Source organism: Thunnus albacares, chromosome 8 (genome assembly GCF_914725855.1).
Source record: "Thunnus albacares chromosome 8, fThuAlb1.1, whole genome shotgun sequence".
NCBI classification, from domain to species: Eukaryota; Metazoa; Chordata; class Actinopteri; order Scombriformes; family Scombridae; genus Thunnus; species Thunnus albacares.
The window spans coordinates 25787688-25812963 of NC_058113.1; the positions used below are offsets into that span (position 1 = coordinate 25787688).

Genomic DNA, 25276 nt, shown 5'->3' on the forward strand with positions numbered 1-25276 from the left:
CACCACTGAGTCTCCACCATATTTCACGGTAGGCATGGTGTTCTTTTCTTTGAAGGCTTAATTTTTTCTGCTGTAAACATAGGATTGTTTTCCTCGTGCGACCATGTCCAGCGATGTTGGCTACAGTTCCATGGGTCTTAAACTTCTATTGGCAACAGTGGTCACAGGAACATCAAGCTCTTGATAGATGGTCTTGTAACCTTTACGTTGACCATGCTTGGCTATAACCTTTTTTTCTAATGTCTTCAGAAACATCTCCAGTTTTCCTTCTGTTTTCCATGTTCAATGTGATGCACACAGTGGCACAAAAAAGCAGCATGAGTCATTTTTGACTTTTTAACTGGCTGCATGAGTGATTATGTCTTTGTAGAATAAGCATGAATTCAGTTATTTTCACAACTTTTTTGTTTTGTTCCACTGCAAACCAAACATAGACATGCATTGATAATAAAATATTTTTTAACATGCAACTTTAACATTGAAAAATGAAAGAAACGATAAACACAATACAACAATACACTTTATTTTCAGTTACCTTCTACATTGTAATGCATAATACATTATGCGCATAGTTGGATGTGCATGACTTTGAATGGGCTGTATTAATGGTTATCTGTAGTGTCAGTTAAATAATGATGGTCAATTGTAAGAGATAGTCAAAAATGACAACTTCTGTCATTGATTGAATGCATTAAATAATTGCAGATTCAAGAAGTATCTGTATTCTTTCCAATTGGATGCAGCCTATTAGAAAGAAAATATATTTATGACAGTCCGTTGTTATGGTTCATGGTTTTATGGTTTATTGTACAATATCTGTGAGTTCTGTTCTCAGAAAAGTCACTGAAGTGATTATTCATTTAATGGTATCATTGCATTCTCTCGAATAACTTCCTGTTCGCACATTAAGGAGTTAGATTATAAGTATTTTAAGTAAGAACTGGCTACAAATTTGTCTTTATCAGTTACTATAAGCCTACATATTGAACCTGTAAAGATTGCAGAGTGTACCAGAAGTAAGAAAGGCTTTGTTGCTACTGACAATTCACCATTTAAATTCACAACAAAAATAGATGTATTTTATATTAAAAACATACTCACTCTGGCCACTGTGAGCCTGGATGATTCTTGCAACACATTTTTAAAAGGGGAAGTAATCTATCGTCTCTGTTTCTATCTTGTTCAACAACAGTACCAGTGTTATAGATACAAATAAGGTCCAAATATTTTAACTTTAATTAAAATCTAAATATCTTTGCGAGAACTATTGCAACTGAAATGTAATCATCATTAATTTCTGGAAATTATTAGAAAAAACTTCTATTTAACATTCATGCAAATTCACACCACTTTAGAGTATAGTTACACATTTATCAAGTCTGTCTTGAAACAATACCCCATACTGTATGTACATTAAAACCATTTTTGGTTGCTGAACATATTCCTTCTGTCCATACTGGCCCTGAAGAGAGCCACTCCTCAATGTTAGAGATCATAATTCAAGAGAAGGGGATCAAAATGTACAGTCTTTATTCTGACCAAAAATTTACTTCCAAAGCTCAGCTGAAGCTAATAAGAGGCTTCTGCAGTCTAAGTTTGGCAAATCCAGTGGGTATTTTCAAAGGTTACAGCTTCTTAGTATGACGTTCCCTCTTCTATGAGAATCATGAATGACTTTACAAAATTTCATTGCAATCCATCCAGAGGTTGAGATATTTCAGTCTGGACCAAAGTGGTGGACCAACCAGCTGTAAGACTGACAGACTCACACTGCCATCCATAGAGCCAAGCTGCTAGTTCAAAACAGGGTTCTTAAACAGGGTTCAGGCTTCAGGTTGATTTTGCCTGAAGTAGAGAAGCACACGAGACATCTAGAAGGGACATTTGAATAAACCACAGGGACACTTTGAGCACATGCAGTACTTATCCTAGTTAAATAAAGTATAAAATATCATTTCAAAAAGGAAATTCTGTACAACTTCGAGTCCATTTTTAGTTGCATGGATGGATTTGATCAGCCAAAAAGTGTAAAGGTGTGAAGTGTCCTGATTACTTCAGTTTACCTGAGGTCGAATTTTGCTCTTGAAGATCACTGCTCTGTGGTAGAAAGCTTACACAGTACTGTCATTTACACATCAGAATGACAATCAATCATGTCTGATGAATAGAAGAAACTTAATCCTCAAGTGACTTCACTAAGCTGTACAGTCCTCAAATCTCACCTATTATATCCTTCACATTGGAATACAGCGCAGCATCCTCTGCTTCCTCCTCTTCGGGCACACAATGTTTTATCTCCTCATCCTCCACTATCACGGCCTCCTCCTCTTTGCACTCCAACACTTCATCTGGCTCTCCGCCACTGTCTTGCCTTTCCACTTTTTCCTCTCTCTTAATTTCAGCATACTCTGTCTCTGTGGTCTCTTGCTTCTTTGCTGCCCCCCTGGCACTTCTTCTTTTCAACACGGAGAAGTCAATGCTGGCGTACTCCGCGTCTTTTGGTCCACCATCGAGATCAGGGGCTCCTTTCTCCACCGCCTCAGCTCCATCTTTTGGTGCCTCTTGGTGGTGAGTCTGATCATCTTCCACTGCTTGACCAGCATGTATCTATCAGGTATAATGCAGAAAGTATGTGACTCAGTCAGCATCTGCTACAAGCCCAAAATTGTGTACACTATGCATGAGATCTTACATTTACATTAATGCTAATGCTTTTTTCCACGTCATACCATAACCTTTTAAATGTTTTAATGTTCAGCTCTTAAACACTAAAACTGGTAAGCATTTATTTTTTGTATGGTTTGAAAATAAGTTTGAAGCAAGTCTTGAAACTTGTCTGAGATGTTGTAATCCATCACAATTTGTATCTGCTTTGATTTAATGTTCATGTATGGGTTTTTCCAGGGGGTATTATTTCTTGAGAGATCCCTCAAAGAGCAGTCTTTTCCATCAAATCAAAGTATTTACATTTCATATTTATACTCAAGTTGAATAAAGTGTGTCTGAATGAAATGGTAAACACATATTCATGCATCTTAAATACTACAGCATTCATTCAAAATAGCAGTAAATAATGAATAAATGGACACTGAGGTCATTCAATAAATCTTAAACTATTTACAGTAATATACAGGTGATTTTGAAGAAAATGTTATCAGTAACTAATATATATATATGCTGAATAAATAATGATACCAGCGGATCCTCTTGGGTGGTCACCATCTCCAGGGTCCCATCCAGATTTCCAGAACTCTTCTGTTTTTCTCTGGAGAGGAATAAATTAAAATAGCAATTACATGTCTGTATGAGGATTATCCACAAACAAAACCAGAAAAAATGAATTAATGGAATCAATAGGTTACCTATGGCATTTTTTTGCCAAACAGCAAAGGGTTGCTGAAAGAAATGCCCCAGTCAAAAATGCAATGATGATTTCCAGCCATGAAACATTTTTTAGTAAACTTCTGGATTGACCTGGATTCAAAAGGAACACAAGAAACAATATTGTTGTACATGCTGTATACTGTACATGCAACGGCTTATTGCTTTTTGACATCTTGCCCAAATGCAATGTAACAGTAAAAAAAAGAGGTAATAAAAATGTCATTAAGCAGTGGTCTAAAGTAGCAGAAGTGGTTTAGTTGAGAACACGTACTCTCTTTTTCTGGCGTGTTCATTTGGATGACGGTGAGTTTTTCTTTTGCTTCTCCATTTTCATTGCTGCTGACACACTCAACAGCAGTGTTACTGTGGTCTTTTACAGTTAGGGTGATGGTGCTGTTGACTGTGTGGTTCGACACAGTGGTAATGACAGAGTACTCATTGTGGTTCTTCATCAGTGGCCATTTAATGGTGGGTAAGGGAACCCCCTGACTGATACACCCACAGGTCAGAACTGTTGACTGAGCCACACATCCAGAGCCATTTAGGATCTTTGCAAACCCTTAAACACACAAGCAGAATCACATTACAGCAAACATACAGTAAGCTGATATAGAATGTGAACATAAACTTCCTTTTCAAGAAGATGAGAACAGTCTACTCACAAGTCACAGTTACATCAACATATACAGTCAGAGTACTGTCCACATGTTTTGCTGTACAGATGTAACGTCCAGAATGTTCTGCTGTCACGTTAGTGATGATAAGTGTGGATAGTCCAGTGTCGTTCTGCAAGTTAGCATCAATTCCATTTTGTAGGTTTGTGTTGAGGTCAAGTTTAGTCCATGTGATCAGGGACGGAGGGAAACTTTCAACACTGCAGGTCAGATTCAGAGTGTCACCTTCCTTAACAATTGCATCCCCAGTGATTCTAGGTTTCTTCATATCTGTGGGATGGATTTAAAATAAAATATTAGAATTTAAGATAAGTTCTCTGTAAGAAATTAAATTGAAAAAAAAAAAGTATTGTGAATGCATGTATCATCTGCAAAAATGTATTTTTTGATATTACCACTGGAGGGCACCAACATCTCAAAAACGCTTTAGCACTTAAACAGACAACCCAAGTTATTTTATTCTCACTCAACTTGGGTTGAGTGAGTCTGTGAACCACCTGGAGGCATGCACAATGCCTCTATATGTCCAAGTGCTCAGAGCATTTTTTGAAATTTCTAAATTAGACACTAAAACAAATAAAAAGTCCTGCAGTCATAAAATGAAATTAAAAAGCACAGACCATAAGATGGCCCCATATTTATTTTGAAGTGTCAAGCTGTGAAAGTTATTCAGGATGAATATGTCGAACTTTAGGAAAGGTTTTTTTTAACTCATGGATTTTGAAGTTACAGCTACATAAATGAAGAAAACAACTGTCTAAGAGTAGTATACAGTTTACTTACATATCACTGTTATGTTAACTTCTTCCATCAAGGTGTTGTTCAAATGTTTTGCTGTACAGATGTACTGTCCAGCATGTTCTGCTGTCACGTTAGGGATGATAAGAGTGGCTATTTGAGTATCAATCTGCAGGTCACTTTCTGTGCTGATCTTCGGGTCAGTTAAAGTGTCATTCGGTAGATTAGTTTCTGTTCCATTCTTCACATTTTTGTTGGAGAGTTTAGTCCACATGATGAGAGACGGAGGGAAACTTTCAACACTGCAGGTCAGTTTCAGAGTGTCCCCTTCCTTAACAATTACATCCCCAGTGATTCCAGGTTTCTTTATATCTGTGGAAGAGTTTAAAATAAAATCTTAGAGTTTAAGATAAGATTTCTGAAAGATTACTGACTTATTAATAGTTGTTAATACTGAAATTTTAAATATATATATATATCATAATTGGATACATGCATTGTCTGCAAAAATGTATTTTTTGATACCACCACTGGGGGAGCGCCAACATCTCAAAAAATTAAAAAAAGGGAGGTTTTAACAGAGAACCCAAGTTATTTAATTTAGATGTGGATTCAGTGAGTCTGAGAACCACCTGGAAGCATTCCAATGCATCTATAGGTCCATGAACTCAGAGCATTTGAAACTTCTAAATTAGAAACTAAAGCAAATCCTGCAGTCATCAAATTAAATGAAAAAAGCACAGACTATAAGAATGCCCCTTATTAATTTTAAGGTATTGGGCTGTGAAAGTTTTCGAGGATGAATATGGTGGACTTTAGGAAAGGTTTTTCTCTGCACTGATTGAACTCATTAATTTTCAAGTTTCAGCTACCTGAATGAAGAAAACAACTGTCTAAGAGCAGTATACAGTATACTTACATATCACTGTTACGTCGACTTCTTTTGTCAGGGTTTTGTTCAAATGTTTTGCTGTACAGATATACTTTCCAGCATGTTCTGTTGTCACATTAGGGATGATAAGAGTGGCTGTTTCAGTGTAATTCTGCAGATTAGATTCTGTTCCATTTTTCACATTTTTGTCAGAGAGTTTGGTCCACATGATGAGAGATGGAAGGAAACTTTCAACACTGCAGGTCAGATTCAGGGTCTCACCCTCATTCACACTTGTATTCCCAGTGACTTTCACATCTATGAGACAAAAGGACGTGTTATAAAATGCTATAGCACCTTGAATCCCAAACTTTCCTGCTGTTGATGATGTAAAATTAACAGAGTTCAGACCTAAGCTTTAGAAAACCATCAGAAATGACTTCAGAGAACATCTCTTATCAAACATTTTAGATAGTAAAAATTACTGAGAAAACACAGGACAGTATGTGCTACTTACAGGTCACATTCAGAGTCACCGTCTCCTCTGTAGTTGTGTCACCTGTGAAGCTGACCTTACAGGTCACATTGGTGCCATGGTGTTCAGCTGAAGAGTTAAAGGTCAAAGTTGAGCTGTGTCTCTGTGTGACAGCAGTCAGATTCTCAGTCATGATGTTTCCTGTGATTTGAATGTTGTTCTCTCCTGTTCCTCTCCACGTCCAGGTGATTGTAGGAACAGATCCAGAGCAGAGAACAGGAGCAGTGCAGGTCAGTGTGGTCTGCTGTCCCTCAGTCAGTGGAGGAATCATCACTGTGGGCCTCTGACTCAGATCTAATGGTAGAGAAGTACATGAGTGGAATCAGATCAGCAGCCTCAAGGTCATCATTCACTTAAATTTGAGCTAAAATAATCAGATACTTTACTGGGGCAATAAGTAGGAGTTATAGTACAACAGGAACTGCTTCAGTTCTTACTGGTCTCCCAGAGGCTGACAAGTGCCTCTGTGGAGTAATGCCAAACATTACTTCATGCCCAATTAAGACCATAGATAATCCTTAAATGTTGGTGCAGTTCAGAGGTACAACAATAAACATAGTGACTGTACATATTTACTTTGTCTTCATACCTTTAACAGAGACAGTTGCTCTTGAAAGGAATGTAAATCCACCCGTCCTCGCATTAACTCTGAGTTGATATGATCCAGAATCTGAAGCAGTGAGGTCATTGATGACGATGCTGCAGTTCTTTTGACTCAGGTCAGACTCCAACAGTGACACTCGTCCTTTGAACCCAGTCTGAAGGTTTATGTTGTTCTTGTTTGTGTCGAATATTATGTCAGAATCCTCACACCTGTCTTTACTTGGTTCACATTTGTACCAAACTATATGTTGGGTTGTGAAGCTATCAGGAGTAGTGAAAGAGCACGGTATCACAACACAGAGTCCAGCCTCTGCTGTTATTTCTCCTTCAGTAAGAGTGATACAGAATCCATACGGACAGTACTGTCTTTCCCTCACGGATGCACCTGGTATTGCAAATAGAAAGAGAAAAACAGGGACAGAAGATATTTAGATGACTTTGCCCCATTATATTTAATAAATTATGAATACTACAACTATGATGTTTCTGTTTTATATAACTATGTCTTGTCTTGTGTTGTCAGCAGCATTGAGCAGACAACCCAAATAAGGTTCAGCATTTAATGTTTTTTCTTAATCCATCCTTTCTTTGGTAAACAAAAGATTGATTTCAATAATGTATCACAGAGTTTCAAAGTAAGTCACTAGATTCTGTGAGTAATGCTACTAATCAGCTGGTGAATTCAGGGAGGAAAAAACTAAAATACTTATCATTTGGAAGCACTTCAGGAAAACATATTTACACATTTATTCTGGCAAATTATTGCTGACTATTTTCTTCACATCCTTAATGCTGGCATCAAAACAAGATGACAAGAAAGATCTATACCTGCATTGCTGCCTCTCACAGAGAAGAGCAGAGTCGCCCAGATGAGAACAAACATCCTAATTCAATGCTCGAGACAGTCGGTCTCTCCCTCCACAGGACAGCTTTCACACTGAAAATGCAGTAAACGTGCAGGAAATTCAGTTGATGAAAATGAAGCAAAGGAAACTCCACAGCTGACATCACAGATCTTAACAGAGGATGTTGCACCTTAAGTTATTCCACAGTTGCAAGATTAACACACTTTACGCAGGGCTGTGATTACACTAAACATTTTTCAGTGTGAAACACTTTGTGACATCTGTTCTAGAAAGGTCCTATCCTAATCTTTATAAAAAACATAATGACTGTTAAACAATAAATATTTATAATCCCTGCCATATTTAAAGGCCCTTGACAAGGTTTGGGACCCTCAATCCTTCATTGAATGCACTAACTGTTACAAATACAATCTTTAATCCTCCCGTCCCCAAGCACTCTCTATCCAGCACAGTCCACCTTAGTAAAGTAAGGTGGACTGTGCTGTGCTTTACCTACACCTTGTTTCACCAGCAAAGCCAGGAATGTGGAAATGCATTTTTTATGATATTAGAAAAGAATTTACATTCGGAAGTCAGGAAAACTTCAATTAGTCCAATTTAGAGTGTAAAGAGATGTTTTAAAAATGTGTTAAATATTGTGTTTTACCTCTTTCTGTCTCTGACAGTCTTCTCTCCACAGTCTCTGCTGAGTGTTTCTGAGTTTTCTCCCCTCTTTTTGCAACAGTGAAGTTTCAGGAAGTTTACACACACACACCACTGAGTAACATTTCTCCTCTGCTGAGACTGACAACCGTTTGTACAGTTAAAATCTTATAATGTCACAACATGTATTTTTTATATCTAATGACAAATTTGCATTTTCAAGACTGAATAATATATAACAGAAAAACATTGCTTGTTGTTTTTGTTGTAATGATTTATTAGACCTTCTCTGTGACTGTTAAGTAATGTGAAACCTTTTTAAAGGGAAGTAGTGTAAATGTGCAATTTTCTTCCAAAGAAAATCTTTTTATCTTGATGAAACGGAAACCAGTAAATGTACTGAACTACATGTTTTTTGTGACTATTTGTTTTGAAGTGTTGATACTGTCTGACTGTATGTCATACCATATTTTTAGGAAAAACACTTCAACAATGCACAACATGTACAAGACATATTGTGTATTGTTGTAAATAGACCATCCTACTGGCTAATATCTGCAGTGCCAGTTGAGTAAAGATGGTCAAATCAACATTAGTCATGTATCAAAAAAATGTGTTCAATGTTGTGTTTTACTTCTTTCTGTCTCCGGCAATCTTCTCTCCACAGTCTCTGCTGAGTGTTTCTGAGTTTTCTTCCCTCTTTTTGCAACAGTGAAGTTTCAGGAAGTTTACACGTCTAATGACAAATTTGCACTTTCAAGACTGAATAATACATAACAGAAAATGCACAATGCACAACATGTACAAGACATATTGTGCATTGCTGTAAATGGACCGTCCTACTGGCTAATATCTGCAGTGCCAGTTGAGTAAAGATGGTCAAATCAACATTAGTCATGTATCAAAAAGATAAAAGTTGTCTCAGTCAAACTGCATTCAACACCAAAAGACTCACCCTGTTTCCCCATTTTAACAACATGCAGCATCTTAGGGAGTACTTCTGTATTTATGTTTATTTATGTTTTCTTTTTATTCCGCAATAGCTATAGATACTATTCTTAGCAAAGTCCTTTTAGTATATGCATCACTTTGTTGTCAGTATTTCTGATAACTTCCCTGTCTCACTTTAAGGTGCTAGATTATAACTATTTTAGCTAAGCACTGGCTACAATTCTGCCTCAATCACTTACTGTATGCCTGCATACTGACCACTGCAGAACCTGTAGACATGGTAGAGTGTGTTAGAGGTTAGAAAGACTTGCTAATACACACTGTCACAATCAATTCTGAAAACTTGATTTATGAAAATCTTAATAAAATCACATCCATCCAACAAAGCGGTTTAACCCAGAACATCTCAATACCGAAATAGTACACAGTCTCTGGCAGTGTTGTGCATTTCCTGAATTTAAAATAGGTTCAATGACATTAAACCATGACAAAATATGTAGGATGCAAGAATGGCTCCCTAATATAAGGCATATATATGGTAGGAGCATTTATGTAGAATGAAGTGAATGGAGAGGTAGAGGCATTTCTTCAAAATTAGGGTAAAGAGATTATTTTGTGTTATTACTAGCAGTGATACAGTATAGTGAGACACATCCTCAAAAACAGATGAAATTGTGGCATGACCTGCTGATACTGCAAGCAAACCTTTTTAAATTTTAAGTGACTTGACAACTTACTTACTGCTACCTACTTACTCAAGTAGACCTAATGTACTTTTGAGGATTTTCCATTAAAAAAAACTGTAATTAACTCATAAAATATTGCATTGTTATAGATTCAAATATCAATATATTTGATCTATTTCTACAAATCACATTTACTACAACAGTACAATATCACTTACTGCATACTAACTACAAAAGAGCTGCAATGATTAGTCAGTTAATAGATAGAAAATTAATTGCCAGCTGTTTTGATAATCTATGAATTGTTTTGAGTAAATTCTTAAGAAAAAAGCAAAATTCTCCAGCTCCACTTTCTTAAATGTGAATATTTTCTGGTGTCTTTAATCTTCTATGATAGTAAACTGAATGTTGGGTTGTGGACTGTTGCACGGGACAAAAGAAGACATTTTAGGTTGCTTCTTGGGCTCAACATTTTTCATGACTTCCTGACATTTAATAGACCAAACAAATAATTGATTAGATCAACAAAATAATCAACAGATTAACTGATAAAGAAAATAATCGTAAGGCCAAAATAATAGGGAAAATAATAGGGAAAGGACATTTTTATTCATAATAAGAATGTTTACTTTTGATACTTTCAGTGCATTTTGCTGATAATACTTACTGTACATACTGTCACTTATCTGAAAACTTCTTTCATCACTGCAACTACAGTTATAAATATTAAAACAGGGTATTTTGAATTAGCTCAAAGCCCTGCATGTCCTGTTGATTGTGTTAAGTGTGTAAACAAAAATTGTATCAACAAATATCACACAAAAAACTGTATGTGCACACACACACAGCATGGCTGGCCATTTGGGCATTAGGAAAGCCAAAGAGCAGGCAGGAAGACACGTTTGCCTCACCTACTGGTATTTAAAGAAGTTCTTCATGTTGGTAAAATGTTCAGTAACAACGTCATATTGTGTCCCACTGGACTTGTGGCCTACCAATACAGAGGCCCCATTGATATTTTGTCTAGCTGAGAGCATTACCAATATGGAAAAATTTAAAAATAGGCTAATTGTTTCATTTGAATGATATTGCTATCTGTTAACTACATTGTGGTTAAAATAAAGGCTTCCTGACCATCCACAGCGGCGTGAAGTTATCAATCAAGAGATGCCAACTTCACCTGCTGCCTTCAGAAGACTTGACCTGACTGCTTCTAAAGTAGCGCAATACCCTCTTTTCACCACACAGATTGACTTACACGTGTTGGCTGTTGCAACCCAGAGGGGCACTGTTTCACCAATTCAAAGAAACTCGATGAAAACATGATGACTTTGACAGAATGTTTAACCATTTATCAGTCCACCTTTAGGTGTGAGTGTTTTGGGAAAGTATTGATAAATAGTGTGTCCTTAGTTTACTTCACCTGCATAAATTGAAGTCAATGAAATGTAAATAAAAGAAAGCAGCAAACTGTACAATGCATTTTAATCACTCTAGAAATATCACATTCATGAAATATTACACACTTGAATGTGCATACACCGTGCACTCTCCCATTAATTCTACTTGTACAAAGCTTATACATTTTCAGTTCTTCTTGACATTGTCAGAAAGGTGGTAATTTTACTTTATGTTTATTAAAGGTCGTATTACTGAGGTCGTAGAGGGTGGTGGTGGTGTACTTCAGTGCATTACATTGAAAAGTGTTCCCTCACTTCTGCTTTACCAATATAATTGCTGCTGACACACTTGATAGTGGTGTTGCTGTGATCTGTCACAGACACAGTGATGTATATACACTGACATGGCCAATAATATTGCTACCCTTCCTTGGTACTTTTTTTAAAAAAAAACTAAATTTTCTCTGTATTAAGTTGAAACTGACAGAAGTATATGTTATCCATCATTCTTTATTTCATATTGAATATAACTGAAACTTTGCTTTTTATTTACAACATAACATATTATTTAATACAATAAAACAAATGAAAATGGCATGGCCAAAAATATTGGTCCCCTTAACTTAATATTTTGTAGCACAGCCTTTGGTGGCAACAACAGCAGTCAAGCGCTTTCTGTATCTCTGAATAAGGTTTCTACACTTCTTCACTGGTAGTTCAGCCCACTCTTCTTGAGCAAACTGCTCCATTTCTCCTAGGTTTGATGAGTACCATCTCCCAATTACAATTTTCAGCTTTTTCCACAGATGTTCAATGGGATTCAGATCAGGACTCATAACAGGCCACTTTTGAACAGTCCACTCTTCTCATCCACTCTTTTTGATGTATATTTGGGATCATTATTCTGCTGATAGACCCGTGACCTGTGACTAAGACACAGCTTTCTGACATTGGGCTGTATGTTTTGCTCCAAAATGTCTTGATAGTCTTCTGATTTCATTGTGCCCTGCACAGACTCATACCCTGCACCCAGTGCCTGAGGCAGCAAAGCAACCCAAAAACACCACTGAGTCTCCACCATGTTTCACGGTAGGCATAGTGTTCTTTTCTTTGAAGGCTTCATTTTTTCTGCTGTAAACATAGGATTGTTTTCCTCGTGCGACCATGTCCAGCGATGTTGGCTACAGTTCCATGGGTCTTAAATTTCTTATTAATATTGGCAACAGTGGTCACAGGAACATCAAGCTCTTGATAGATGGTCTTGTAACCTTTACGTTGACCATGCTTGGCTATAACCTTTTTTTCTAATGTCTTCAGAAACATCTCCAGTTTTCCTTCTGTTTTCCATGTTCAATGTGATGCACACAGTGGCACAAAAAAGCAGCATGAGTCATTTTTGACTTTTTAACTGGCTGCATGAGTGATTATGTCTTTGTAGAATAAGCATGAATTCAGTTATTTTCACAACTTTTTTGTTTTGTTCCACTGCAAACCAAACATAGACATGCATTGATAATAAAATATTTTTTAACATGCAACTTTAACATTGAAAAATGAAAGAAACGATAAACTACAATACAACAATACACTATATTTTCAGTTACCTTCTACATCGTAATGCATAATACATTATGCGCATAGTTGGATGTGCATGACTTTGAATGGGCTGTATTAATGGTTATCTGTAGTGTCAGTTAAATAATGATGGTCAATTGTAAGAGATAGTCAAAAATGACAACTTCTGTCATTGATTGAATGCATTAAATAATTGCAGATTCAAGAAGTATCTGTATTCTTTCCAATTGGATGCAGCCTATTAGAAAGAAAATATATTTGTGACAGTCCGTTGTTATGGTTCATGGTTTTATGGTTTATTGTACAATATCTGAGTTCTGTTCTCAGAAAAGTCACTGAAATGATTATTCATCTAATGGTATCATTGCATTCTCTCGAATAACTTCCTGTTCGCACATTAAGGAGTTAGATTATAAGTATTTTAAGTAAGAACTGGCTACAAATTTGTCTTTATCAGTTACGATAAGCTTACATATTGAACCTGTAAAGATTGCAGAGTGTACCAGAAGTAAGAAAGGCTTTGTTGCTACTGACAATTCACCGTTTCAATTCACAACAAAAACAGATACTTTTTATGCTAAAAACCTGCTCACTCTGGCCACTGTGAGCCTGGCTGATTCTTGAAACACAATTTTAAAAGGGAAAGTAATCTATTTTCTCTGTTTCTATGTTGATCAACAACAGTACCAGTGCTGTAGATACAAATCATCACTTTAAAACTTAAATTTAATTAAAATCTTTGAGAAAACTATTGCAAATGAAATGTCATCATCATCAACTTTTGGAAATTATTAGAGAAAAACTTCATGCAAATTCACACCACTTCAGAGGATAGTTACATATTTATCAAGTCTGTCTTGAAACAATACGCCATACTGTATGTACATTAAAACTGTTTTTGGTTGCTGAAAATGTTCCTTCTGTCCATACAGGCCCTGAAGAGAGCCACTCCTCTCCAAAAAACAACAAATTCTAGCAGTGTATTTGCCACAACATAAAACATATAAAAGTGCAATTTGTACATATTAAAAAACATTTTTATAAACAAAAACGGTGAGCATCATGGGTAAATATGGGTACAGAGTAAATAATGTAACTGCTGTGTAGGCTGGTGTTAGAGATCACAATTCATGGGATGGGGAACAAAACCTACAGTCCTCATTCTGAGCAAAAATTAACTTCCAAAGTTCAGCTGAAGCTAATAAGAGGCTTCTGCAGTCTAAGTTTGGCAAATCCAGTGGGAATGTCAAAAGTTACAGCTTCTTAGTATGAGATTCCCTCTTCTATGAGAATCATGAATGACTTTACAAAATTTCATAGCAATTCAGTAGTTGAGATATTTCAGTCTGAACCAAAGTGGTGGTCTGACCAACCAGCTGTAAGACTGACAGACTCACACTGCTATTCATAGAGCCAAGCTGCTAGCTAATAAAAATGAAAAAAAGACACCTCCTCCTTAAACAGGCTTTTTGAAAAGGGTTCATTTTGCCTGAAGTAGAGAAGCACAGGAGACATCTAGAAGGGACACTTGAATAAACCACAGGGACACTTTGGGCACACACAGTACTTATCTTAGTTAAATAAAGGTATATAATATCATTTCAACAAGGAAATTCTGTGCAACCTCGAGTCCATTTTTAGTTGCATGGATGGATTTGAACAGCCAGAAAGTGTAGACGTGTGAAGTGTCCTGATTACTTCAGTTTACCTGAGGTCAAAGTTTGCTTTTGAAGATCACTGCTCTGTGGTAGAAAGCTTACACAGTGCTGTCATTTACACATCAGAATGACAATCAATCATGTCTGATGAACAGAAGAAACTTAATCCTCAAGTGACTCCACTAATCTATCTATCTATCTATCCATCTTTCACATTGGAATACAGCGCAGCATCCTACGCTTCCTCCTCCTCTGGCTCACAATGTTTTATCTCCTCATCGTCTGCTATCACAACCTCCTCCTCTTTGCACTCCAACACTTCATCTAGCTCTCTGCCACTGTCTTGCCTTTCCATTTTTTCCTCTCTCTTAATTTCAGCGTACTCTGTCTCTTTGGTCTCTTGCTTCTTTGCTGCCCCCCTGGCACTTCTTCTTTTCAACACGGAGAAGTCAATGCTGGCGTACTCCACGTCTTTTGGTCCACCATCGAGATCAGGGGCTCCTTTCTCCACCGCCTCAGCTCCATCTTTTGGTGCCTCTTGGTAGTGAGTCTGATCATCTTCCACTGCTTGACCAGCATGTATCTATCAGGTATAATGCAGAAAGTATATGACTCAGTCAGCATCTGCTACAAGCCCAAAATTGTGTACACTATGCATGAGATCTTACATTTACATTAATGCTAATGCTTTTTTCCACGTCATACCATAACCTTTTAAATGTTTTAATGTTCAGCTCTTAAACACTAAAACTGGTAAGCATTTATTTTTTGTGTGGTTTGAAAATAAGTTTGAAGCAAGTCTTGAAACTTGTCTGAGATATTGTAATCCATCACAATTTGTATCTGCTTTGATTTAATGTTCATGTAAGGGTTTTTCCAGGGGGTATTATTTCTTGAGAGATCCCTCAAAGAGCAGTCTTTTCCATCAAATAAAACTATTTGACATTTCATATTTATACTCAAGTTGAATAAGTGTGTCTGACTGAAATGGTAAACACATATGCATGCATCTTAAATACTTCAGCATTCATTCAAATAGCAGTAAATAATAAATGGACTAAAACATGTAAAAACACTGTGATCATTCAAGAAAGAAATCTTAAACCATTTACAGTAATATACAGGTGGTTTTGAAGAAAATGTTATCAGTAACTAATATATATAATAGCTGAATAAATAATGATACCAGTGGATCCTCTTGGGTGGTCACCATCTCCAGGGTCCCATCCAGATTTCCAGAGCTCTTCTGTTTTTCTCTGGAGAGAAATAAATTAAAACAGCAATTACATGTCTGTATGAGGATTATCCACAAACAAAACCAGAAAAAATGAATTAATGGAATCAATAGGGTACCTATGGCATTTCTTTGCCAAACAGCAAAGGGTTGCTGAAAGAAGTACCCCAGTCAAAAATGCAATGATGATGTCCAGCCGTGAAACAATTTTTAGTAAACTGGATTGACCTGGATTCAAAAGGAACACAAGAAAAAATATTGTTGTCCATATTGTTCTGATTGATAATATACTGTACATGCAACAGCTTATTTCTTTTTGACATCTTGCCCAAATGCAATGTAACAACAGTAAAAAAAAAAAAGACGTAATAAAAATGTCATTTAGCAGTGGTCTAAAGTAGCAGAAGTGGTTTAGTTGAGAACACGTACCCACTTGTTCTGGCGTGTTCATTTGGATGATGGTGAGTTTTTCTTTTGCTTCTCCATATTCATTGCTGCTGACACACTCAACAGCAGTGTTACTGTGGTCTTTTACAGTTAGGGTGATGGTGCTGTTGACTGTGTGGTCCGACACAGTGGTAATGACAGAGTACTCATTGTGATTCTTCATCAGTGGCCATTTAATGGTGGGTAAGGGAACCCCCTGACTGATACACCCACAGGTCAGAACTGTCGACTGAGCCACGCATCCAGAGCCATTTAGGATCTTTGCAAACCCTTAAACACACAAGCAGAATCACATTACAGCAAACATACAGTAAGCTGATATAGAATGTGAACATAAACTTCCTTTTCAAGAAGATGAGAACAGTCTACTTACAAGTTACAGTTACATCAACATATACAGTCGGAGTACTGTCCACATGCTTTGCTGTACAGATGTAACGTCCAGAATGTTCTGCTGTCACGTTAGGGATTATAAGTGTGGATAGTTCAGTGTCGTTCTGCAAGTTAGCATCAATTCCATTTTGTAGGTTTGTGTTGAGGCCAAGTTTAGTCCATGTGATCAGAGACGGAGGGAAACTTTCAACACTGCAGGTCAGATTCAGAGTGTCACCTTCCTTAACAATTGCATCCCCAGTGATGTCAGGTTTCTTCATATCTGTGGAAGAGTTTCAAATAAAATCTTAGGGTTTCAGATAAGATTTCTGAACTAGTGACTTGTTAAGTCATACTGAAATTTAAAATATATATATATTATAATTGCATACATGCATCATCTGTAAAAATGTATTTTTTGATACTACCACTGGAGAGCGCCAACATATGTGCTACTTACAGGTCACATTCAGAGTCACAGTCTCCTCTGTAGTTGTGTCACCTGTGAAGCTGACCTTACAGGTCACATTGGTGCCATGGTGTTCAGCTGAAGAGTTAAAGGTCAAAGTTGAGCTGTGTCTCAGTGTGACAGCAGTCAGATTCTCAGTCATGATGTCTCCTGTAATGTGAGAGTCATTCTCTCCTGTTCCTCTCCACGTCCAGGTGATTGTAGGAACAGATCCAGAGCAGAGACCAGGAGCAGTGCAGGTCAGTGTGGTCTGCTGTCCCTCAGTCAGTGGAGGAATCATCACTGTGGGCTTCTGACTCAGATCTAATGGTAGAGAAGTACATGAGTGGAATCAGATCAGCAGCCTCAAGGTCATCAGTCACTTAAATTTGAGCTAAAATAATCAGATACTTCAATGGGGGAATTGAGCAGGAGTTATCAAAAACTGCTTCAGTTCTTACTGGTCTCCCACAGAGGCTGACAAGTGCCACTGTGGAGTAATGCCAAACATTACTTCATGGCCAGTTGAGACCATAGATAACCCTTAAATGTTGGTGCTGTTCAGAGGTACAACAATAAACATAGTGACTGTACATATTTACTTTGTCTTCATACCTTTAACAGAGACAGTTGCTCTAAAAGAGAAGAAGGTAAATCCATTTGGATTCCAATACTGGACATCTTTAACTCTGAGTTGATATGATCCAGAATCTGAAGCAGTGAGGTCATTGATGACGATGCTGCAGTTCTTTTGACTCAGGTCAGACTCCAACAGTGACACTCGTCTTTTGATCCCAGGCTGAACGTTTATGTTGTTCTTGTTTGTGTCAAATATTATGTCAGAATCACCACATCTTTGTTTACTTGGTTCACATTTGTACCAAACTATATGTTGGGTTGTGAAGCTATCAGGAGTAGTGAAAGAGCACGGTATCACAACACAGAGTCCAGCCTCTGCTGTTATTTCTCCTTCAGTAAGAGTGATACAGTATCTACCATACGGACAGTATTGTCTTTCCTTCACTGATGCACCTGGTATTGCATATAGAAAGAGAAAAACAGGGACAGAAGATATTAAATGACATTACCCCATTATATTTAATAAATTATGAATGATGTTTCTGTTTTTCTATAATTGTGTCTTGTTTTGTGTTGTCAACAGTATTGAAAAAACTAAAATACTTATCATTTGGAAGCACTTCAGGAAAACATATTTAGTCATTATGGCAAATTATCGCTGACTATTTTGTTCATATCCTTAATGCTGGCATCAAAACAAGATGATAAGAAAGATCTATACCTGCATTGTTGTCTCTCACAGAGAAGAGCAGAGTCGCCCAGATGAGAACAAACATCCTAATTCAATGCTCGAGACGGTCGGTCTCTCCCTCCACAGGACAGCTTTCACACTGAAAATGCAGTAAACGTGCAGGATGTTCAGTTTATGAAAATGAAGCAAAGGGAACTCCACAGCTGACATCACAAATCTTAACAGAGGATGTTGCACCTTAAGTTATTCCACAGTTGCGAGATTAACACACTTTACGCAGGGCTGTGATTACACTAAACATTTTTCAGTGTGAAACACTTTGTGACATCTGTTCTAGAAAGGTCCTATCCTAATCTTTATAAAAAACATAATCACTGTTAAACGATAAATATCTATAATCCCTGCCATATTCAAAGGCCCTTGACAACGTTTGGGTCCCTCAATCCTTCACTGAATGCACTGAATAACTGTGACAAATACAGACTGTCTTTAATCCTCCCGTCCCCAAGCACCCTCTATCCAGCACAGTCCACCTTACTTTACTAAGGTGGACTGCTTTACTTACACCTTGCTTAACCAGCAAAGCCAGAAATGTGGAAACACATTTTTATGATATTAGGAAAGAATTTATATTTGGGAGTTAGGAAAACGTCCATTACGTCCATTTTAGGTGTAAAAAGATGTTTTAAAAATGTGTTCAATGTTGTGTTTTACCTCTTTCTGTCTCCAGCGGTCTTCTCTCCACAGTCTCTGATGAGTGTCTCTGTGTTTTCTTCCCTCTTTGTGCAAAAATTAGGTTTCAGGAAGTTTACGGTTAAGTCATCACCTTTATCCTATGATGAAACATTTCTATCCTGATGAGAGTGGTCTCTTCCAGGATGACAATGCCCCCATCCAAAGGGCACGAGGGGTCATTGAGTGGTTTGATGAGTGTGAAATATGCTATGACCTTCGCAGTCACCAGAACTCAACTCAATTGAACACCCATGGGAGAGTTTGGACTGACGTGTTAGACAGCGCTCTCCACCACCATCATCAAAACACCAAATGTGTGTGGTCTGTATTGAAAGGCCAGGGAAAAAGCGTGAACAAACCTATAAGAAAGAAATATAATTGGGAAATATAGTTCCATGATGTATTGTACTTTGGATAGCAGAATTATATAAAATGGCGACACAATATGATCATATCATTATGATACCTTACCGTATCTCTGTGACAGTCTATGCAATTATTTTAATTATTGTCCGGCTGTAAGCCCAATTAGCCCGAGATATCAGAACTATTTTTCAAGCCTCTAAAGCCATAGCAAGTGCATTAAAACCATCCTTTAAATCCTGCAGTCATAACGTGAAATAAAAATGCACAAACCATGTGATGGCCCCAAATATGTTTAAAAGATGCAGGGCTGTGAAAGTTATTCTGTATGCATTTGGCAAGTCATGGAAATCATAGTTTTCTTCTTTGAACTTAGATTTTCAGCTACCCGATAATGATGAAAACTGTACATTTTCTGTGTAAGAAAAGTTCTATTGTACTTACTTACATTTGACTGTTATGACAACCAGATTAGCAATCAGCATCTTCTCTATTTGCTTTGTCTTCATACCTTTAACAAAGGCAGTCGCTCTTGATGAGAATGTAAATCCGTCCATCCTCCCAAACAGCATCAACTCTGAGTTGATATGGTCCAGAATCTGACTTGGTGAGTTCATTGTGAAATTCATCATTGTGAAATTAAATGGTAAAACAACACAGAGTCCAGCCTCTGTTGTTATTTCTCCCTCACTAAGAGTGATACAGAATCCATATTGACAGTCTTGTCTTCCACACATTGATGCACCCATTTGAGGAAACATGGAGAGACTATGTAGACTTTGCCAATATTGCATGTTATCTGATAAATGATGAAGAAAGGCTACAACTATGACTATTTCTGTTGGACATAACTGCTGTTGTCAGCAGCGTTGACCTGACAATATAACAGAATTTCATTGTTTTACATATTTCTGAACCCATAAAAACAAAGGAAGCTCCACATTCATACAGGAAGTTGCATGTTATCCCATAGTTGCTTCATTAAATTTGTTCACCACTTTACCCACTAAGTGACTAATCTGATACGAAGCAGTTTGTGAAATATGTTCTAGGAAGTGTGATATAACAGTTCTAATGCAATACTTACATACAGACCAGACAGTAAGCAACAATCCGGTGTTAGGGAGGAACTAATAATAATAATAATAATATTAATAATAATAATAATAATTATTATTATTATTAATAAGATCGTTCCAGAGTCTTGGGGCATTGAGTGCAAACACTCTGTCCCATTTAGTTTTAAGCCGGGACTCTGGAACAGACAAAAGACCTCTGCCTGAGGATCTCAAAGTACATACTGGCACGTAAAGTAAAAAGAGGTCAGAGATTCAGCAGGGAGACAGGCCATGAAGACCCTTAGAAGTAATAAGTAAGAGCTTAAAATCAATTCTAAAACATACTTGGAGCCAGTGTAAAGAAGCTAAAACAGGAGTGATGTGATCACATGTCTTGGTTCTGGTTAAAAACCTGGCAGCTGAGTTCAGGCGAGTAAAACGACACTTGCAATAATCCAGGCATGATGAAGGCATATAAAATGGTCTCTGTGTCTTTAAAAGTTAAAATAGATTGTATTTTGAAATTTGAAATATTTCTAAGATGATAAAAACATGATTGCACAAGCTTTGTGGTGTGCTGCTCAAAACTTAAATTACTATCAAAGCAGATGCCAAGATTCCTTGCAACAGGCTTGATGTGTTCGACTAGGAAATCAGCAGATGGCAGAATTTGTTTTGTCATGTGCTTGGACCCAGTGAAAAGCATCTCTGTTTTGTTTGAGTTCAGCTGAAGAAAAATTTTTGACATCACAAAAATGCAGTCATCAAGTTAACTCAGCACTACAGGGTCTGTGGATCTAACGGGAAGGTACATCTGCGTATCATCATCATAACAATGGAAAGAAATACCTTGTCTATGAATAATGTGCCCAAGGGGAAGCATGTTTAAAGAAAACAAAATTGGTGCCAAAACCAACCCCTGAGGCACACCATACTTAACAGAAGAAAATGAAGAGACATAGCTGTTCACAGAGACACAGAACCTCCTATTTGACAGGTAAGATGAAAACCATTCTAAAGCTCTACCAGATGTTTTGAAATATGGATTTATTTGACATGAAAATCACAGTTTCAGATATTCAGACTGGTTAAGAAATCAGCAAAGCACTTAAATCCTAGAAGACCATGGTTGGAAATCTCTGAGGAAGTTTTTTGGTTTGATTTATTTATAGGTCAACAAGACTACTTCAAGGGATAAGCACACTTATTTTCAACATGGTCCCAAGATGTTAAAAGATATCAAATTAAACAAAAGAATCTTAAAAAGCAAAATTACATCAGTACAAAAGTATAAACTCAAAAAAATTAAAAAAAAAAAAAAACACATCATAACACCTAAATACAACACAAACAAATGGATGACTCAAATAAAATTTCATTACAACTTTTATCACAATAAAGGAAAAATATCATACTGTATAATGCAAAATACAAGTTAAACAGTTGAACTTAAATAACTCTTAGAAATATCATATTCATCAAATCTTACACATGTTGGAGATGAGATTTAACAGATCAGTCTGTGTTCTCAAAATCCTCTAATGTAGACAGTTACATGCACAATATCAGTGCAAGAAATACTTCAGTGAAGCAGCCTGAAGATCAACCCAGTCGCTTATTGTTGTTGTCAGTTCAGAGGGGGGGCGATAACATCATACTCTGCTGATTGGTCTGTTTTCTGCAGTGACATGTACGTTCTGTTGGCTTCATTTGGTTTCACCTTTTTTCTGGCGTTCCTTTGAACAAAAGAAAGAGTGAGCCATGATTTGTTGTCTAAAAGTCTTCAGTTCATTAACAAAACCTTCAAAATATAAAATACAGCTGTAGTCACATACCAAAGGAACAGCATGTAGATTATGCTGAAGACATTCACACTTAGAGATACACCAGCAACGGCCCAGGGAAGGACTGCACTGTCAGGTCTGCAATGTTGCACAGGACCTACTATGAGAAATGACACAATTTAGATTGTATAACTGTTCTAGTGTTATGGTTATGCTGTACACTTTGTGGCCACTTTATTAATCCGATTTAGGCTGTGAGTCACCTGTAAATTTGTACATGATGAAGGTATTACAGATAGCTGGTGCGGCCTGTATTAAAAGACCAGGGGGAAAAGGCACATGAAAAAATATATGTACTCTAACTGCTGCATGATGTATTGTGCTTTGTATCAAATAATTTTATAAAATGTCTGTAAAAATGGTTTGATAAAAGTGGCTGTTCCAGTTTCGTTCTGCAGGTCAATGTCTGCTCCATTTTCAAGGGTTTTTTTTTTTGGAGCAGAGCTTAGTCTACATGATAAGAGATGGAGGGAAACTCTTAACACTGCATATCAGATTCAGAGCATCATCCTCCTTAACAGCTGTATTCCCAGTGATTTTCAGTTCCTTCACATGAGAGACAAAATGACTTTAGAGCAATATAGTATGTAAATTCATCAGCATATGCAACTGGTGTCCTGAAGCAGTAAGGACTTTGGATCCCCATCCAGGCATAAGACTTTAAATGGGAAGAGTAACAGGTTCGCTTTAAGAACATTCAATACATGCAACTTCTGCAACTTTTGTTAGTAAAAGGAAAAGGAAAAACATAAATGTGAAAAGACATACAGTGTGTGCTACTCACAGGTCACGTTCAGAGTCACAGTCTCTTCTGTAGTTGTGTCACCTGTGAAGCTGACCTTACAGGTGACATCGGTGCCATGGTGTTCAGCTGAAGAGTTAAAGGTCAAAGTTGAGCTGTGTCTCTGTGTGACAGCAGTCAGATTCTCAGTCATGATGTTTCCTGTGATTTGAATGTTGTTCTCTCCTGTTCCTCTCCATGTCCAGGTGATTGTAGGAACAGATCCAGAGCAGAGACCAGGAGCAGTGCAGGTCAGTGTGGTCTGCTGTCCCTCAGTCAGTGGAGGAATCATCACTGTGGGCTTCTGACTCAGATCTAATGGTAGAGAAGTACATGAGTGGAATCAGGTCAGTGGCATCAAGGTCATCATTCACTTAAATTTGGGCTAAAATAGTCATCTATTTTGTTAAACAATTCAATGTAGCAATAAATAGGAGTTATATCGGGAACTGCATCAGTTCCTACTGGAACCTACTGGCCCACAGAAATCAACAAGTGCCAAACATTACTTCATGCCCAATTAAGACTATAAATACACCAAATATGCTTCATAAGTACAGCAATGAACATCTTCACTATATATATTTGCTTTGTCTTCATACCTTTAACAGAGACAGTTGCTCTAAAAGAGAAGGTAAATCCATTTGATTTCTGAAACTGGACACCATTAACTCTGAGTTGATATGATCCAGAATCTGAAGCAGTGAGGTCATTGATGATGATGCTGCAGTTCTTTTGACTCAGGTCAGACTCCAACAGTGACACTCGTCCTTTGAACCCAGGCTGAACTTTTATGTTGTTCTTGTTTGTGTGGAATATTATGTCAGAATTATCACATCTCTGTTTACTTGGTTCACATTTGTACCAAACTATATGTTGGGTTGTGAAGGCAAAACCAGTGGTGAAGGAGCACGGTATCACAACACAGAGTCCAGCCTCTGCGGTTATTTCTCCTTCAGTAAGAGTGATACAGAATCTATTCTGACAGTATTGTTTTTCCTGCGCTGATGCACCTGTTATTGCAAATATAGAGAGAGAAAAACAGAGACAGAAGATATTTAAATTTTGACAATAAATGATGATGACTACCGCTATGACTGTCTCTGTTTTATACAACTTGGCAACACAACGGTGATGCAATACATATTTCTTGACCTATAATATCTTTGGTAAACAAAATATTCATTTCATTATAAGTTTATCTCAGTAGGTCAATAATGTTGTGAGTAATGCTTGTCATGAGCTGGTGAACTCAGGGAGGAAAAATAAAATACGATTAATTTGGAAGCACTTCTTTTATAAGGATATTTACTATGGAAAATTATCACTATAACCATTTTGTTCATTGTTGTCTTTGATATTGGCATCAGCACAAGATTACAATAAAGATCTATACCTGTGTCAGCATTGCTGCCTCTAACAGAGAAGAGCAGAGTTGCCCAGATGAGAACAAACATAATAATTTGATGCTTGAGACAGTCAATCTCTCCCTCCACAGTGCAGCTTTCACAGTGAAAGTGCAGGAAGTTCAATTGATGAAATTGAAAAAAAGAAGTTCCACATTCAGTCAGGATGTTGCATGTTAAGGTATTCCATCATTGCTAAATTAAATTTGGCTATGACTTTACCCAGGGTGTGATTAATCTGATGCTTTTATTATTTCTACAACCCCTGAATCATCGATACCCCGACTGTGACAAACACCAACTCCTACAAAATATCTTATTCTCCTACTCTCAAGCACCAGCACAGTCCACCTCTGGAATTTGGAGAGACATTTTTTATATTAGTTTGGGAAGAATCAATCACTTCAATGGTTTCATTTATAATTCAAAAACATATGAATACAATAAGGTAAGGTGTTGTATTTCACCTCTTTGTCTTGTTCCCCCACTCTCTTCTCTCTACTGTGTTCTCTGCTGACTGTTTCGGCTCTGACCTGCATATTCTTCGCCTCATTTCACTATATCTTCCTTTTTTGTTCAACAACAAGATTTTCCTCCCAGTCTTAGGCATTATTTCTCCTCTTCTGAGACTGTCATACATGATGTGACATTTATACATAATGAAAGTATTTCCACAAACTGTTTCAAGAACAGTACACTACATCCACTGTGGAAATACTAGCTTTAAATGTTGAT

At 37.2% G+C, this 25276-nt stretch overlaps 2 protein-coding genes across 2 annotated transcripts; both read right to left on the minus strand.

The window, feature by feature from the left end:
- Positions 1-1216: 1216 nt before the first annotated feature.
- Positions 1217-7720, minus strand: LOC122987653 (sialic acid-binding Ig-like lectin 10). Its single transcript, XM_044359645.1, has 10 exons — positions 7634-7720; positions 6792-7190; positions 6185-6496; positions 5716-5985; positions 4842-5168; positions 4047-4328; positions 3656-3943; positions 3363-3474; positions 3196-3265; positions 1217-2607 (listed from the first exon to the last, which is right to left on the minus strand). The coding sequence occupies exons 1-10, from the start codon at positions 7686-7688 to the stop codon at positions 2212-2214; spliced, it is 2511 nt and encodes an 836-aa protein (XP_044215580.1). The 5' UTR covers positions 7689-7720; the 3' UTR covers positions 1217-2211.
- A 5986-nt stretch (positions 7721-13706) lies between these two features.
- On the minus strand, positions 13707-24670 carry LOC122987657 (sialic acid-binding Ig-like lectin 10). The gene is made up of 8 exons (XM_044359649.1): positions 24532-24670; positions 23738-24148; positions 23139-23450; positions 16638-16919; positions 16247-16534; positions 15937-16045; positions 15770-15839; positions 13707-15166 (listed from the first exon to the last, which is right to left on the minus strand). Exons 1-8 carry the CDS (start codon positions 24590-24592, stop codon positions 14819-14821), a joined length of 1881 nt encoding a protein of 626 aa, XP_044215584.1. The 5' UTR covers positions 24593-24670; the 3' UTR covers positions 13707-14818.
- Between the last annotated feature and the right edge of the window lie 606 nt (positions 24671-25276).